The sequence below is a fragment of the Arthrobotrys flagrans genome (genome assembly GCF_004000055.1).
Source record: "Arthrobotrys flagrans strain CBS H-5679 chromosome Unknown unitig_0, whole genome shotgun sequence".
NCBI classification, from domain to species: Eukaryota; Fungi; Ascomycota; class Orbiliomycetes; order Orbiliales; family Orbiliaceae; genus Arthrobotrys; species Arthrobotrys flagrans.
Genome location: NW_027137550.1, coordinates 8,110,649 through 8,128,708, shown reverse-complemented (window position 1 = coordinate 8,128,708; position 18,060 = coordinate 8,110,649). Strand labels below are relative to the sequence as shown.

The following is an 18,060-nucleotide window of genomic DNA, read 5'->3' as shown; positions in this document are numbered from 1 at the left end:
GACCCGAAGCGCGATGAGTGGGCGTCGTCGAAGTCGGAAACTAGCCTGCCAAAACCGCAAGATTCTCTTGGCCTATCCCGATCCGTCAGTTCGAAACTCCCACACCTGCACACCCTGCGGGACCGGCCAATGCGGCACCTGGGCAGGGCAACCAAACACCTGCTGTATCCAACCCTACAACGTCTCGCCTTCTTCATCAAAACTAAAATGTTCGGACGTATCTTCTTTTCTTTCTTCACTTGATCCTAAGAATCCACCTGGCGGGGCTGGTACGCCGAAGGTTTATGATGCGGAGACTTGTCCGCAGGGAGGTTATTGCTGCTTATGCTGCGTTCCAGGAGGATAGTGGGAATTTGACGTGTTGTGAGAGGGGGGTGGATGCGGTTGTGGTTGAGAGTGGGACTTTGAGTGTGCCGGAGGCGGTGGTTTGCGTTAAGGAGCTTAGTGCTGGGGCTTCGAATGGGAATAAGGATACTAGTACCGGTGGGAATGGGAATGGGAATAGGACTGTGACTGGTGGAAAGGATGGGGTGAATAGCGCTGGGAGGTTAGCATCTGAGCTTTGGCTTATAGCTGTGGGCTTTGTGGCTATTGTTTATATTGATGCTTGATTTTCTTGTCTTCCTTTTGTATAAGTTTCTCTTTCGATGTTCATACTTAGTATCACAGACGATGCATATAATGATGGGGTGCTAATCAAAGGCATGTTGGATAAATCAATTGAGAATTCGAATGAAGGTCCGCTATCGATATTGACCGTCTTATTTTAACTTTCGTATAACTGAGAAAGGAATACTCTCGAGATAGCGCTTGAGACTAATCACCAGACCATTAACTGTTTGAGTATACGTATTAAAACCGCCATACAATACGTAACCTAAGAGAGCACACTGTTTGTAATTTACCTAGGTATATATTGCTATTTTACCGTTTATCGATCCCATCGAAGTTCCACATACCTAGCCCCAACTTCCGAGTGTAGCAAAAAGTTTCTAGTTGACCGACGTCTTTCATGACTATGGACGGATATCTGAAATTTATCGGAAATAAAAAATTTTGATTGACGGGTAGCCTCGAGGTCTCGTTAAGCTCTGGTCACATACACCAAGGTGTGGAGACGTCTTCCGGCTTGGCAATATAACCTCATCAGATGATACCCCTTAGGTAATGGTATATCAAAAGGAAAATAAGAGAATAGGTTGATAGTAATAAGAGAAATTAAGAGCGCACTTTCGGTCCATATTTTAATGACTGGGCCAGTCCTACGAGCGCCCGCCGAGGGGTTGTAAGCCTACCACTCCGTTTTCTTTCACCCTTTTCTAAACTTATATTTCGAAACTTATAGCTGTAACATGCATTTCTAACTCCCTATCATTTCCATAATATTCGCATTATTCTCGTGACTAAACCCGGTTTCTCAGAACGCCGGGAGCACAGACAGAGATTTCGCTCCCAAAAAGATTCAGATCGATATCCAAACCTTCAAAATACGACTAACCTAGTTCACTATCCGCCGCAAGCGAATGTCAATCGCTGTTAGCCGGCCTGGGAGGGCTAGGAGTGAAACGAAGCCGTGCAGTAGACCCTATCAGTATTATCAATTGATAATAAGAGCATTTACTAGTGCTCCTAAATGGGCTCACGTTGTCGAATTTTAGGTATAGAAGTTTATCAAATCCATTCCTTAAAAGATTTCATCTGATTGCTTATGTATATTCTCTCTGTACTATCACAAGAAAAAAGGAATGAAGGAAAGAAAGAAAGAAAAGAAGCTCGAAGAAACTAACGAAATCTATCAAAGATCTCTTAAACGAAATAACAAAAAACTCCACCCTTCATAAACCCCTTCATAAAAATCATATCCTCATTTCCCATATATCATAATACAACACCATACAAGCACCTTCCTCTTTCACCCCCTCTGGCCCCTCCCATTCGCACCCTCTCAATCCCTAACACAAACATAAGTCCTAGCCCAAAGCGCCGTACAACTCGCCCCAACAGCCAGATTCCACCTAACCAACAACTCCAACGTCAACCACTCAAACCTATTAATAACATCATTACAAGTCTGTCCATCCTTCACATACGCCCACTTCTTACACCCCTCCACCGTCCCCGGTTGAACCGGGCTCGGTGTGCTCGTCAAATTCTGTATAGTTGTCGTAGGCCTCCTTATCGTCGTCGTTCTTCTAACCGTTGTTGTCGTTGTTGCCATAGTCGTTGGTCCAGGGTTTGTAGGACCGGAGATACAAATGTAGTCCCCTTCGCCCAGAGCTGAACAGCTGGGTCTTATGCTGCGGTTCCAGAGATAGAGGTCGTATATCGTTGCTTTCAAATCACTCCTGACGATTATGGTTTGGCAGCTATCGCCTTGTTTGACATAGCTCCATCTCTTACAGTTCCTTGTTGTTCCGGTTAATGCTATTGATGACGGGGCCGCTTTAATTGCAGGTGTAGTAGTTGTCGCCCGAGTGGGAGTTCTAGGCCCAAGGATATAAACATAACTCAACTCAGCTAATCCACTGCAATCCTCTAGGACAGATGGATTCCAACGGAATAAATCATCGATTGTGGCGTTGATGTCTTTACTCCTTGACAGAATTGATTCGCAGGTATCAACCGTTCGAGCAAATGCCCATCTCTCACAATTTGGCGTGGTACCTTCCCCGATAGGCGACGGCGTCGGCTTTCCGGGCGGGATTGTAGTCGTAGGTTCTCCCGTCGGCATATCAGAGACAGAGACGCAGATATATGTATTCGCCCACATCATGTTGCATCTTTTTCCAACGGCGGGGTTCCATTGATACAATAGTTCAATCGTAAGATCTGGATATAGAGGGATGATATCCGTACACCCCTGTCCTGGTTGCACAGAATGGAAATTGGTACACGACTTTGTCATGCCGGGTTGAATTGGTGATGGCGTAGAAATACTATCTCTAACTGGCGGTGGGGTAGGCTTCGATGGTGTGGGTTGGTAGGTGATCCTAGGTCTTGGGGTTGGACCATGCCTACGCAGTTATCTGTATCCGGTTGGATTGGATCGTCGCAATTGCCGTCTTCGAGGGATGGGTTCTATGAAATATTAGCCATCTATTGCATAAAAGATTGTTTGGAGGTTTTAATTTAGTTACCCAATTGGTCAAATCCTCCATAGAAATATCAGCAGCGGTAAGAATCGTATCGCAGGTATCACCCTCATAAGTCGTGAACCAGAGATTACATCCTTCGATCGTATCCTCCCCTCTGGAAGTACTGACTCTATTCGTAGCGGGTACAAGCGTTCCACGAGCTACTAAAGACCATATTAATATATTATTTCAAAAAGAAATAGTTCTAAAGGTTTTACCCCGGATCCCACCATAAGGAACAGCCGCATACGCCCCACCAACAAACGTCATAAGAATCGAAACCTTCTTCAAGAGGGACACCATCTCTCTCCCTTTATATCGAAAAACCAAAAAAAATTCAAAGAGAAGCTTAAGATAAAAGTAAGAAAAAGATCTCTTCAAGGGAATCTATTCAGAAAAGGAAGTACTCTGGTAGTATCTATCGTATCAAACGATTTTACTCCTATCAGCCTTTGAATGGGAAGGCGATGGGAACAAAGAAAATAATTAGATCGTCCAGCGATCTTGAGCATACTTATATATGTTTCCGTTGGACGAGGATACAGTTCTAACACTATATAGAAAAAATTATATAGTGGCGTTTATATTTCTTACCAGCTATTGTCGAGAGTACTGCCACACAAACGTATCCCAGCCATCCTAACCTCCGTGTCACTTGATTCTTTTACCTCTAGTTGCTTGGATACTATACTACTGGGTTAGTCTATACACGCTGGGTATACGTTTCAAAGTCCACATGGCCCAGCCACAACGATTCCTAGAACTAATTCGAGAATTGTGCTCACACGTATAATACTTAGCCCACTCCCCCTGTTTCACAGTTTATCTGTACGGTGATTCACACGCGCGTATTTATCTGTTTTCACAATGATCAGTCAAATTCATACTCACATACCAGGAGCTTATGTAAATACGGCTATAATAACTATGTTCACTAAAGAACCCAAATACCTCACCAGCCTTCAACAGTAGCGATTTTTTGTTGGAATCAAGTATCTCTTAATTGTTATCTCCGTCCATCTATTTCCCATGGTAGGAAGCTAACCCGCCTCAAAATGCTAGACAACATTGGAATGCGAGCGCGAACGCGTTGGCGCATTCCCGCGTTTTTACATTTTAACAAACTGACGAGGCTAGTTTAACTACTATTAACCAAAAAGCATTTTATCGGATTGACCCGTTAAAATCTCGTGATATTTTTTCGCGCCCGTTAGGGTAATCAAACCGTTAATCAATCGTCGTCGAAGTCTCAAGCTATAAACGTTGGATTTTTTGAGTTGCGTCTTTCGTTACACAACAGGGTGCTCGATGACCAAGGGCCTAGCTCGAACATAGCTAGATCCGTCGGGTATCTCGGTATCTTTAGTTAGAAGTAGGTAATGAACTTCAAGAACAAACTGAAAATGCTCAAGTTCGTAGATATTATCATTACACCCCGCTTTCAAATTCAAAATAAGTATCTATACACGAATAACCACTTCGGTCGGCATATAAAACCCATCCAAATAACTATTCCAGGCCCCCATTAATCCATACCCCTCGGTACCCTGCATCTTTCATCATCTACCTCTCCCAAGGCCTAACCTCCAACTCATCCAACTCCCCATCATCCGCCGTCGCATAATTACTATCATCCTCCACCACTCCCTTCATATAATACCCCGCATCATCCCCCCCCTTCTCCGTTCTAGTCCCATCACTCTCATCATCCTCCTCATCTCCCACTCCACCACCCGCATAAACCACCTCAGCAGGTTCCTCATTAATCGGATCATCATCCTCATCATAGTCATCTTCAATGATATCATCAAGTCCATGATCCTCTCTAGGACTCAACACTGCCAGACCCCCTTCCTCATCTTCATTTCCATCTCTTACACCCTTTTCACCTTCAAAGAGCGTTAGACCCACTACTCCTGCTCTCCATGGTCTACACCTCTTTACGAGGGAGTTGCATCTTAAACATGCCCATCCTTCGCCTTCTTCTAGTTCGATTTTGGAGGCAATACATACGTAGCAGTATACATGTCCACATTCCACTGCTTCATAAGGGTTCGTAACATCGTTAGACCCAGCTGCGCCGCCGCCTCCACCAGGGTTGTTTAATACATCCTCCGGACTCGACTCGGAATAACAAATCGCACACGTCCGTTCCGGTAAGAATCCCAATATACCATTATTCGAACTCGGTGCAACTTCTTCATCATCACCACCCCTACTCTTCCTAATCAAAACCACCGCTTTCCTCCACAACTTCCCCAACCACCGCCTCCACCTCGAAATCCCCACGATCGGTAGAATAAACAGTAAAAACTCCGTGAAAGCATGCCAAACGAGTTGTCGGTTTAGATATTCAAAACTAACTTCTCGTCTGACATGCCGTGTAGGGGTGACCAGTTTCATGCATAACACTCGGTCAAGGAGGGTTCGGTATCTTCCGTTTGAGAGGAATGTGAGCAAACTAACGAAGGATGCGACGGAGTGGGCGGTGGTAAGGTTGCTCATGGCCTTGGAGAGGTTTCGGTAGAATGGGGATTCTTCGAAGTCTAGGCCCATGGAGGAGGTGTGGATTAGGTGGGAGTCGACTTTATCGTATATGTAGCGGCCGAGGATGGTTACGAGACCATAGAGGGTTTTCTGGGTGGTGGAGGGGGGTGTATCGATTGCACCTAGTCTAAATGTCAGCTTCGTTCGCGCCGAAGTATTCCTGCTAATTGAGATTCTGACGTACCATTTCGTCGGGCGTCTGCGAAAGCTAGGTTCTGTAGGGCAGCTCCGTAGGTGGCATTATTGTCCCATATTGTGAATTTAAACAGTATTAACCGCAGAAGCGCAACAAACTCGATTTCGTAGTGTTCCTTCACCGCCGGCTGTATTCGGAGAATTCCCCGTCAGTATCTAATCACCTAAATAAACCCTGTAGAATAGAATAACCCACATTAAAGTACTTGATAGCATTCCACAACTGCCCCTTCAATAACTCCAACAACTCAGCATCCAACAATTCAGTATCAAGCTGTCCGACCCTAAAATTTGAGCCTTTCACCGTAAGATCGCTGAGTGATGATATACCGAGGAATCGCGATATTGAGGATGACGATTTAGCTTCTTGTGCACGTTGGACTGCAAGGTCTGCTATTCGCGACTGGGCGCGTCGTTGAGCCTCGGCCCAGGATATGTTGCGCTGGGCGGACATAGATCGGTTGTTTTGATCGTTTGTCGGTTTGTATTTATTATTTGTATTGCTTTAAAGGGGTCTTCCCTCCTTAAGCTTAGGAACGGGGAAATGGTGTATTTCACGTGGTATACGAGGTGATTGCGGTAAGACTTATCGGAAGAGGCAGTCGGTCAGAAGGGGAGGAGGCCGGTGGTGGTGACGGTAATGGTAATGATGGTGAGATAGAGGGAGAGGGAGAGGTGAAGAGATGGGGATTGATTTGGTCGGGTAATTTGTTGACGTTTTTAGAAAAGTATGAACCACGCCGCCCAGCCGAGGTTACTCTAATGCCGTCCTATCACGGGCTTTTATATCAGACCTTAAACATCCTCTCGACAGCTCAGACCTGGTCAGTCTGGTGATAGTATTATGTTGTATATAAAAAGCGCAATTACTATTATTATATACTAACTAACTATAAGGTGTTATTAGTAGGGTACAAAAGATCCCAGTCGTCAAAATACCGCAGCGTCGCTTTGTTATCACAATCCTCCCAATACTTCGCAAACCCCTCCATCATTTCCAGCCCCTTGGTATACATCCTATCCACCCCGCTCTGCCTCCTCTCCTCCTCATTCCTTTCCAAAACATCTTTCAGCGTCTCCAGTACAATCTTCAATCTACTCATCGACTGTCTTGTCGGGTTCTTAATAACCTTCAGTAGATTCCCCGGGTACATAACCACAACCACCATTTTAAATAGTTCCTTAACAGATACCCTAGTTCCCTTGATATAATTCCCCAGTCCTCCTCCTAACTCTGGTAGGAACATACTCAAATCGTCATCTCCCTCTTTTATTCCCTCCACTCCGCCATTATTAATATTGCTGTCGCCATTGCCGTTGTTATTGGCATCTCCAGCTTTATACTTCAAACAAGCCATATAAACCGCACATAAAATGCCCAAATGCGCCGTACTCCTAAAATACCCCTGCGCACATCTGCAAACCGGCTTAACATCTTTCTCCTTAAACTCTACCAAACTATCTTTCGGTAACTTAACCAGTGAATTATACTGATAAAACGAAATGATCGTATGAGTGAAATAAAAAGAAGGGTTTCCCGGTCTAGGCCATACTCGTGGATTATATTGAGACGGTGGAAGACCCTGGATACGAAGGTATTCTAGTTCCCATTCGTTTTCATCGGCGGGCATGAGGTTGTAGAGTTCTTTTGTGATTTTGTCGAGTTTGTGGAGTTTTAGGTACCAGGATGGGATGTTTGCCTGGCCTGGATATTTTTCTTTGCATTCGGCGACGTCATTTTCGTTATTAAGAAACCGCAATTGAGACTCCCGCTGAAGGTCGAAAAACGCCGGTTTCAAATACCGCGCAAAATAACGTAAATTCCGCGAGGCAAGTTCTCTACAGAAAAAAGAGCGGTGTTCGAGAACAATTCCTCGAAAACGAGAGTGTGTGTGGTAGAGAGATTGGAGATCGCAGTTATCAAGATATGAAAAGATATCTCGAAGGATTTCTGCTGGGAGGAGGAGAATTTCTGATATTTTGTCGGGTTCTGGTTCCACTGTTTCGATAGATACTGCTTTTGTCTCGATATGTACTGCAGTTTTTGTCTCATCAACAATATCAACGTCGATATCGATCGTTGGTTGTTCTGAATCTGTGAGGAGAAGTAGTTGTTTTTGAGGAGGAAGGGGCGGGGTTTTGCTGTCAGGAAGAATAGCCCGCAAAAGACTTCGGCGAAAGGCGAACTTTCCCGTTCGCTTTGCACCCTTAAACAACCCCATAGTTTTGCCTCCTGAAGAATAAGTCGTTTCTGAAAAAGTAGATTTAGATAAGATAAGATGTATAAATAAGTAGAATATAGAAATATCTTTCAAGTATAAAGGAATAAAAGACACACGACCCTTTCTCTCTTCACCCAAAACCGGGGCACAGATCCCTTAAATACCATCTCCTTTGCAAAAAGGAAGGCGGACCCCATTAATATTCAAAACGAATATGTGTAAAAACGCATATATCATACCAGATGGCCAGAAAAATCACTTTACCCCTCGTCCCCAAGAAAGAGCATGAGAATAAAAAAGCCCTATGAGGTGAATTCTAACTGTTAGCCATTTGATGACATTTAGCGAATTATCCACCACCCCATTGGCTTTTCTGTCGCTATATAATGTTGCTTTGATTTGGTATGTCCAAAACCATCTCACGCTGCATATGCAGGGCTGGTGGTTTTGGTCTAGTCTCGTTTTTGACCAGCGGCAAGCGTTGTCAACAGGTGGGTGATCACGAGCCCTTTTATTATCGATTAGATGCCCTCGAGAAGCAATTAACGTGGGGTGTACTTTACATGTTACTTCTTCTACACCCGAATGATTGATATTGTCAGTCCATAGTGGTAAGTATTATTCGTGCTATCCGTTTCCTCGTGATCTTTTTTCCAACCCTATTTTTCTAGAAAATGTGTTTCTTTTCGTCCGACCTTCCTTCTTTCTTCAATCCGAACTCCTTCATTTTATTCTTCCCTGTTTTTTCTGGTTCAGATGATATATCGCCCACCGGCTAGCCAGCACTTCCGGCAGCTGCCCGTTAGAACCATGGCCGTGTCCAGCTCGCAATTGTGTTGGCATGAAGTCCGCTCGGGCAGGACAGAGACCCGTTCACCAGACCAACCAACCGATTCATTACCTCATTAGCTCCATCTCCAAGACCCAACAACCCCCACAGCCCTCCTTCATCATGCCAACCGCGACAACCATCTCCGAAGCCCTCGACACCCTTCCTTCCTCCACAACCTTTCCGCCTTCATCACCCCGCCCAACCCGCCGCATCCTGCTTACTAGTGCTAGGAAGAAATTCCAATCCTCAACGCCAGCTGAAACCCATCGACCGGCTGGTCTAAACTGGGTGCCATCGCATCCACAACATTTACTTTCGCAGGATGCTTGGAGAAATAAAGGTAATTTGAATTTGAGAGTAAAGGAGACGATATTAATTACTGGAAGGGACGCAGGGGTTAAACAATGTTAGTGATTATATTAATTGACCGGAAGGAAGAGGACTGCAACTGAAATTGAGGGTCCTCGAAGCATTAAAGTTTAAATGTCGATTACCTCTACCATTTCTAGAACAGAATGGGCCTCATGATGAGGATATCATCGACGACACCCTCTTAAAAGAAGGGAACAATGAAGCAGAGAGAGAAGAGGAAACAGAAGGACTAGGTCTCACGGCCAGCGACCTAGAAATGGACCTCGAAACCGAAGGCGCAGACATGACCATCGACCTCCTCGAAAACGAAGACCCCCCTTCATCCCCCTCTCCACCCCCAAACCCACCATCAACATCCTCACCAGCCGCAAAACGCCGTCGAATCTCCAAAGACGACTCCAACACCCAAGAAATCTATGACTCCCTGCCTAAAGACTTCCTAGAACTTCTAAAAACAAAGGTACCGGGTGGAAAGAACAACGTATCCCCCGGTGACTTTGCAAGGGTGTGGAAGATGAGTGGGAGGAGTATGGGGAATGAATTGGTACTCGCTCAGAATGAGTATTTTGATAAACCGAAGGTGAAGGAGGTTAGGAGGAAAGGGAGGAAGGGCGGGAGATAGAATGCCGGGAGATAGAATGGCGGTTGTATGATATTCCATATACCGTCCTTCAATTGGTGTATATGGTTGATATACTACTGGCTACCTCGATCTCATACCCGCTTCTGGCTTCGATTCAACCTCTACAGTGTATTACTATATAATAATGTATTACTATGTCTTTCCAGATTTCCGGTGGTGCGGTCTAATATTACGATACACTAGTGCACGCACTGGGGAAAGTGTATACAACTTGTAATATATATATATATATATTTAACGAGATGTATAATTTCATATTAGAATGAATTCTTGCATCAGAAAGAACCAAACGCTCCAATGCCATCTAAGTAACGGAGCGCTAGTCGCATAAGCTAATTCCATCTAGCGACTCCAAACACAAAACGAGTGCTGACCCGACCAATACAAAATATCTATGTCCAGATATCGGTGTCGTAGTGTGAACACGCGTACTATAACTAACTATGTAAAAGTCCTCCGCACGACCCCATCCACTCTCCCTTGTTTATGTAGACATACCTAGTATCCACGAGACCATCCTACTCCTATCTTCTGCACGCATCAGGTTCAACCTAATATACCTTGGATATTCCACACCATGTATCTCCATTCGCGTTCGTTCATGTCCAAGACCATCGGCCTACCTGCCCCCACCACCTGTCACTAGCTCCGATCCTTCGAAAAAGAGCTCTCACACAATCATCTCTCGCCGTCACCGGAAAATGGCCCCGCCCTTAGAAAGTGGACATGCGTACTACAATTGTCAGACGTCTCGATTTCGTAACTGTCCTCCAAGCATTTCCAAACGGTAGTAATCTAGGAAGTGCCCTAAATTTCCCTCTTCCATCTCATAATTGTACAAAGAAATATCGGTAGTGCCGTTTTGATGGCACCTACACCAATAGATTAGAAAATAGTACCCGATCTCAAATAACTGGATAGCCAAAACTTACAGAAGCCCGGAAATTATTTTGTAGAAGGGTCTTTATCAGGCTTGAGTGCCGTTTGGATTTCTTTTGTTTCTGTCCCTCCAAAGATGGTTTCCATCATCGCACTGAGCGAGGTGTCTTCTTCGGTCCCCGGTATTATCTCTTTTAGGGTCTTGAAATCGGTGAAATATATATATATTTCCAGTTGTCCAATCCGACGTAGATCACGATGGTTGTTTGAAGGGCTTACTGTCATCCGATTAGAAGGACTTTTTTTACCACTTCCACCCCTGCAGATCTTTTGCGATTTTAGATAAAGCACCCATCTTGGGTACTTGAAACGGTACATGGTTTTGATTTGTCTGGTTGATGCTGATATAGACTATAGGTTCTAAAGCAACTTTAGCTTTCATCGATCCCGTACACTCTTCGCAGTTTTGGAAAAAGTGCCCATCTTGGGTATTGCAGCAGTTTATGTTTGGTATACTTTCGTAAAGATGATGGATCGGATTGTAGTATATAGGTCACGAAGTAAATATAGGCTTTCGTCGACAGGCAGCTTAGGAAACCAGGCCTTTTTAGTAGTGGAGTGAACATGAAAGTCTAGGCCGGAGTGTGGAAGACAACTTGTGAAAACAATAGAAGGAAGGAGAGGAGGAAAAGAGGAAGAAAGAAATGGATAGGGAGCTCTCTCGCCCGCTTTTATATACTCCTTCCAAATGAAGTATACCTACCCACGCAATTACGGCTGCTTTTCTGTCAATATAATTTCTCTAATAGACAGGATTTCATGAAGAACAAACAAGAAGATTAATGTTAGTTCCCATCTACAGTGTCGTAGCCTTTATTCCAAAACATTAATTGAATCTATCACAATCTTTGCAGAACTATACTTTATCTCATAAACCAAATGCTACTGCGCAGAATGTACTAGTCCCTAAGGTGTAATTTTTATACATTTCGTTCTGGTGGATTCAGCACCCGTCTTGAAACTATATAGACCTGGGTACAAGACCAAAACTAGACTAGTAATTTCTATATTGTTTCAATACTAAATTTCTACTAGCAGATTACGCCGTGGTCTCGGAGCCCATCTTGTGTCGAACGACGTCGTTGCTAGAGTCGCTGCATACTTTCATTAACATCATAATAAACCCTAGCCTCGTAACTAGATTATGTTGGGTACGTAAACGTTATAAACCCATTACGGGACTGATAAACCCTAGCTACGCGGCCGTTGCATTTTACACGTTTCTACCGATGAGGCCTAGCTCCCGAAACTAAATTACCGAATTTAGCACTAGCAACACAAAAGTAGCCTAATTTGACACAACAACGACAGGCCTCGAGACTGGTACGAGCTGCAGCGACGAGACAACTCGAGACTACGCAAACCTGCATGTTTGTATAATCGCAATCTTGTTACTATATTTACTGTGCATATCCTGCGCACTTTGTCAGTCATTGAGCATCCCGTCCGCTTGATATATCCGGCTCTGGCTCCAGTGCAAACATGGTACCACGTTGAATATTACAGACCCCAGGACCCAGCGAAGCTTCGAAGGTATCAGCGTTTCAAGGACGGCAAATGGCGATCCGAAAATAAGAAACCAAAGATTATTCGGAAGATTAAGGGCGACAAAAAGGCTATAAAACTCCCAATTAAACGCCTCCATGCTCCAGTGTTTTCCAGCGTACCATCGGCTCCCTAGATACTAAACAGCGAATATATTTCCAAGATACCACGCACGAATCTTATAACTGAAGTGGAAACAAATCTACTACTTGAACCGGTTTATATCACCTGGTTCAGTTATGGACGGCAAGACGGAGTTCTGAAAGGGAGGGAGTTCGGGCCGATACTTTCCTCTATCATTCTTTTATACTACATTCAGACTACTGTAAAATGTACTAACGATGCCATCAATTCTCAAGATATCAATATATTTCTGGATGCATATATACATCTAACTCAAAAAGTACATTAACGGTGGTGCTTGAAGTGGTAAACTAGGATAAGCAATCTTATATATAAACTTGCTCCAACATCTTGAAAAGTAATTTGGGTTCTTAAATGTCATCTGTTCCACTCCTTGACCCAGGAACTCTCTTCTCGACCTGAAATACTTCCTTATCTAGCAGATGTCTCGACATCACCGGCCTCAACCCCATAACCCACTCCGACCGTAAATGTTCTCCAACAGGACATACTCTAGGGGTATACATACTACTCGCAACAACCAACGGACCTCTAAAATCCATGCCCTTCTGTTGTATTTCCATCATAAAGGATTTATCTATTTCTATTTCTCGAGGCGTATGCTCCTTCATGAATGCATACAAATAAGTTTGCGTAGATCGTTGGTTGGGATTGCCCTGGTGGCCCGTTAGGGTTAATGCATCGGTGTGACGAGTTTGTATCCGCCTGTGAGGTGGTGGGTGATCGATGTTGGTTGGTTTGTTGGGTTTGTTGGGAGGTTGTTTTTGTGGCATGATATTGTAGTGAGGAGTGTTAACTGGGGGGTGTGGTTTGTAAATTTATTATAAGAATGGTTTGTTTCGTCTTGCAGGTTTTGTTTGAGATCTTTGAGGCAAGTCAACTAACGTTAACTAGCTGCTTTGGATGTTTGATTACAAGTAATGGTTATTCGGATTGGTGAGATTTTTCAATAGTTTGGCGTTTTCTTTGATTTTGTCGGCGGTGATACGAGTGGCCTATAGGTACGTCTCGAATTCAGTAGGCGACTAAGGGTTATAACTTCATTAACTTGCTAGCTCTGAAGACCCACGATCTTTTATGTATACATCAATAATCCTCTCCTGGTCTATAATTCTTCGTCTTTCCAAACTTCTAGATAGATGTATTACTGAACAAATAGCCTGCACTCACAGTCCTTTAACAAAGCTATCTTGCTATCCACTTCCAGAATATCAGAACATCATCGAGACCTCGAGACCCTGTCAACACATTTTACCTGTTGTATTCTGCACATTTCCCAAATTGTCTACGATATCAATGTGGAGGATCAAGGATATGGACGACTACGTGACATCACAAGACACAAGACCACCATATGGTATCTCTATTCGATGTTCCAATAATATATATACTACTTCTTCTCCTCCTGGAAAGATGAATATATATAAAATATAAGATAGGAAATGAAACAACAAATTCCAGATAGAAAAGTATAAAAAAATGTTAAAGATAGAGAGAGAAAAAGAGGAGCATTTCTGTGATACTCACACAATAAAAGGGAACTCCGTTAAATTAAAATGATGAAAAACAATCTCTCCAAGAATTTCAATCCGCCAAGACTATGCGAAAGGTATACATTCCCACCCCGAAGTAACAAAAAGTAGAGTAATAGTAGATGAAATAGGTAACAACCAAGGGTAAAAAAAAGGAGTAATAACAAGTTAAGGAACTTTGGTAGAGGTTCAATAAAATTCAACAAAAGAGATTGATAAACAAGAGCTTGCCGATTGGGCCTAGGTGCCAACTGCAGCAAGAAATTGTCGTAAAAGATAGTATGGACGACCAAAAAAAATAAAGATGCAAAGAACGCCGTTAGGTATAGGGTAAAAAAACACGACAACCCCCCAAAGACACAAAATGGGAAGGATAACGCCATGCTATTATACATTACTCGGATACAGCAAGGTGCAGTGAGCGTTAGCGTGCGGCTACCAATTATATCGACTGTATAGCCTCTTTTTGGAAAATGTTAAAGATGGAGGAGGGGAAAGGAGGGTAGGTAATATAGAAAAAGGTAAAGACTGCAACCAATGATGCTTCCTGTATCGAGCGGTAGAATATAATACTTGCCGAGTGAAAAAAAACGAGCCCCAAACCGTTAAAAGTATGATAGTGATGATGATGCTGATGATGCAAAAATGTGACAAGATACCGACGAGAAATATGCAAAGGTATCAAAAAAAAAAAAAAAAAAAAAAAAAAAAGAGATAACTCCCGAAAAAGTTTTTAGTTTGCGATAGAAGAGAAAGTCCTGCAAGCTCCTGATGGAAAAAAGAACGAAGAATAAAAACAACATGCGCCGGATCCCCGCTTGGTAAACAAGTCATCTATCAACAGATTTGGTAACCAAACAAAAATAAGATGGAAGATGGAAGAGACGTCAAGGATAGTATTTCCGTACTGTTGCTGCCAGATTTGCCGCGAGGCCTCCAACTGTAGTTAGTTTGGACAAGTTAGTTTTTATCAGTCTGCAAGAAGAAAAAAAATGAAAACGCACGGTCGACAATGGCCCAGGTAAAGAGGGTGTAGAGGTAGGTGGAGGTAGTTCCTTCAGCGATAACTGCTGCTTCCCGGGCGTGTGTTGAGCAGAAGCGACATGTTTTCCATCTCTAAACCGCCGTCTTGGATCATCTCGACGAGAGCGGGTGTAAACATAGAATATTTATCCATACCAAGAGTACGCGAGGAGTCGGTATGGAGCCAGAACTCAGGTATTTGTACGAAAACGCCCTTGGTGGCCCAAGACCCGAGGTGAGCTATGATCGATTCGGGGGTATCAATGGCAATATCCTCCCGGACATCCCTACAGTGAAGCTTTCTACCATCCGCATTACCAAACTGCCAATCGAATTTGGTATGTAGCCACTCCATAAAGTTGGAAACCGAAAACTGTCCTTCAAATTTGTATGTCTCCACCCGAGTTGGCGAAGATACCTTGACCGAGTGGGAATGTGGTAGAGGGCTGTTGTCCCCCAGGACTGCTCCTTCCATACGATGCGGTCGAGGAGCTCCATGCTTCCTCTTCCGCACACGGGGCGGCACAACCGCGCGTACCAGGCTCTTCGAGTTTGTTCCTATGCCTGGCGGAACCGACAAATGATCTATAGGAGAAGGCTCAATAGTTTCTTGTTGAGGTTGGGGCGGCGGAGGTGGTGGTGGTGGCTCATAACATTCTGGTTCAAGGGTTGAAGGATCTTGATGGTTGGGATCAGCCATTCCGAAATTAAACCACGCCGACAGCTCAAAGTCCGGATTGGGATATAAGTTGTGAGCGTTCGAATTTGTGAAATCTTCAATGATGGTTGTATGCTCAGGTACGTTTGAGAATGCCGTTGGATGTTGCGACAATGTATAAGCAGATGATGGATGAGGTAGTGAGTCAGCGGTTGTTGAAGTAGCCGATGTTGGATATTGTCCGAATGACAGGTCGCCGCAGTGAGAAGAAGGCAAGGTGTCGAGTTTCAGGTTTAGTTCGTCTACGTCGCCGTTGGAAGTTGGTTTATCTACCTCGAAGGAGATGGCTAACTTTTCGTCATCATCTTCCTCTTTTGGAGCCGGATGTGTCCGACGAGGGGCTATGGAACCTAAAATAGGACCTGTGACATTAAGGGACCGTTCCAGTTCCTCCAGCCCTGTTATAAACGGAACCCAATCGTTGGGGCTGTCTTGGACAGCCTTGAATAGCCTCAAGATCACACTGGAGAAGCATGTTAGTCCGTCACTGGGGATCTCGCTGGCAGCGGTGACAACATAATTTAGAACTGGGTAGAAGTCCGGTGCTATAATGATTTGAAGTCAGAATGGTGTCACTACGCAAAATAAGAGTCCATCAAGAAACATTTGTGAAACGTACTTGAGTTAGGAACCGGACGGTCAGATTTGGAAGAGTTCTGTACGATCCATTTGCACCACCGATCCCAAGGCTCACACTTTTGACTCTTGATCTCCGGCGGTATAGGCGTATTAGTCTTCTTCAGGTGATCCTTGATTATGTGTGATCTATTCGTGATTAATTGTCAGTCCCAATGCATACGACAATAGGTATTTGATAAAAGGTGAACCGTGATTGGCATACTTTATCTTCGGCCTCTGAGCGAGATCCTTTGTTCCACACTCCAGATGTTTTTCCGGGTACATTTTAAAGTATGGACAGGTATGCCTCTCGCCAGTATCCTCGCCATCGTTGTCCTCGGCACCTTCGATAGGGGCTACCAGTCGTGGATTCTTCTTATTGGGCTGGAGTAGTTGCGACTGTTCTTCGGATGCATTGCTCAACAGCCTTTTCTTTCCTGAAGAAATAGAAGCCTTTCTGGATTTCCGGCTGACAGCCTCGTCAGACGGGAAGTCGGATACGGCATAACTGAATCTGTGGTCGAAAGATGGATCGATGGTAAGTCCAGTAGGGGTTATTGTTTGTCGAAGTAGTTCTCGTAGTATTGTCGGCGAGAATTCGTTACACGCACAACCAGTATCCGCATCCAAAATGCAAACACCCTTATTCTCTCGAGTCGAATAAACCCTATGGAACTGCGGAAAATCGTCTGTCTGTTGTTCTAGCTTAAGCACGGTCGGCAGACTCGAGTTTGAGTTTGATGTTAACTAAACGAGTAAGGGATTCGCAGGTTAGTTAACATAAAAGGTTAATCGATGGCGAAAAGTATATAATACTCCTGAGCCGACCGCAGAATATATATGCATAGACGTATATAAAAGTTGTAGAGATATCGATGTATAAAGTAGAATGAGCGAGTGTGTATACCTTTAGTTTCCGGCTCGTGGTAGAAGATCCCGTCCTCCCTCTGAATTTGATCGTGATCTCGATTTCCCCGTATTCACCGTCGCCAAAGTTGTCGTGTTCCAGCCTCTCTTCCTCCTCAGAACCGTGAACGGCCGGCGCGATATGGCTGAAGCCATTTATCGTGTCCAGAATACCCTCTTTTACATCTTCTCCATATTGCCAATGCTGCCTACAATCCACCATCGCGACAGAGATATATATATATCAGCACCTCATGACAATACTCTCCCTGTCCCCCCCCGTGAAATGATACTCGACTCGACGAATCAAAAGGGAAACCAACAACGCGGAAAGGTGACGGGATTTTGCTTACGGGGTGACGAACGACGCAGCTGGTTCCACAAAACCGACAGACTGCTCGGCGTACTTCATAGATGTACAGTGGCCATCCGGTTTCTCCCAGTTGAATGAGGACATTTGATAAGACAGAAGAAAAGGCCTCTCGCAGTCTCCTCTTGCACCGGCGGAAAGGAAAAAGAGACAGGCCTCCTATAAGTGTGGTAGTGCAAGATCTGATGGTGGTAAAAAAGGATTTTTTTTTTTGGTGATGAAATTCCGACAGACTGGTAACACGCAATACCATAAGCGGAACAGAAACTCGGGAACTGGTCACACCCTGGGCCAGGAGAACGATGCAGCGGGTGTTTTCA

At 44.2% G+C, this 18,060-nt stretch overlaps 6 protein-coding genes across 6 annotated transcripts; 2 read left to right on the top strand and 4 right to left on the bottom strand.

Moving 5' to 3' along the window:
• Positions 1–287: 287 nt before the first annotated feature.
• DFL_005371 (uncharacterized protein) lies at positions 288–611 on the top strand (the record flags this gene model as incomplete). The annotated part of the gene is made up of 1 exon (XM_067634622.1): positions 288–611. One exon carries the CDS (start codon positions 288–290, stop codon positions 609–611), a length of 324 nt encoding a protein of 107 aa, XP_067492672.1.
• A 1,334-nt stretch (positions 612–1,945) lies between these two features.
• On the bottom strand, positions 1,946–2,731 carry DFL_005370 (uncharacterized protein; the record flags this gene model as incomplete). The annotated part of the gene is made up of 1 exon (XM_067634621.1): positions 1,946–2,731. The coding sequence occupies one exon, from the start codon at positions 2,729–2,731 to the stop codon at positions 1,946–1,948; it is 786 nt and encodes a 261-aa protein (XP_067492671.1).
• A 1,966-nt stretch (positions 2,732–4,697) lies between these two features.
• DFL_005369 (uncharacterized protein) lies at positions 4,698–6,330 on the bottom strand (the record flags this gene model as incomplete). Its single annotated transcript, XM_067634619.1, has 3 exons — positions 4,698–5,803; positions 5,866–6,004; positions 6,073–6,330. 3 exons carry the CDS (start codon positions 6,328–6,330, stop codon positions 4,698–4,700), a joined length of 1,503 nt encoding a protein of 500 aa, XP_067492670.1.
• Positions 6,331–6,766: 436 nt separating this feature from the next.
• DFL_005368 (uncharacterized protein) lies at positions 6,767–7,507 on the bottom strand (the record flags this gene model as incomplete). The annotated part of the gene is made up of 2 exons (XM_067634618.1): positions 6,767–7,366; positions 7,430–7,507. 2 exons carry the CDS (start codon positions 7,505–7,507, stop codon positions 6,767–6,769), a joined length of 678 nt encoding a protein of 225 aa, XP_067492669.1.
• A 1,543-nt stretch (positions 7,508–9,050) lies between these two features.
• On the top strand, positions 9,051–9,924 carry DFL_005367 (uncharacterized protein; the record flags this gene model as incomplete). The annotated part of the gene is made up of 3 exons (XM_067634617.1): positions 9,051–9,270; positions 9,325–9,336; positions 9,401–9,924. The coding sequence occupies 3 exons, from the start codon at positions 9,051–9,053 to the stop codon at positions 9,922–9,924; spliced, it is 756 nt and encodes a 251-aa protein (XP_067492668.1).
• A 5,068-nt stretch (positions 9,925–14,992) lies between these two features.
• On the bottom strand, positions 14,993–17,827 carry DFL_005366 (uncharacterized protein; the record flags this gene model as incomplete). Its single annotated transcript, XM_067634616.1, has 7 exons — positions 14,993–15,045; positions 15,110–15,175; positions 15,285–16,391; positions 16,466–16,611; positions 16,688–17,211; positions 17,372–17,579; positions 17,724–17,827. 7 exons carry the CDS (start codon positions 17,825–17,827, stop codon positions 14,993–14,995), a joined length of 2,208 nt encoding a protein of 735 aa, XP_067492667.1.
• Positions 17,828–18,060: the final 233 nt, after the last annotated feature.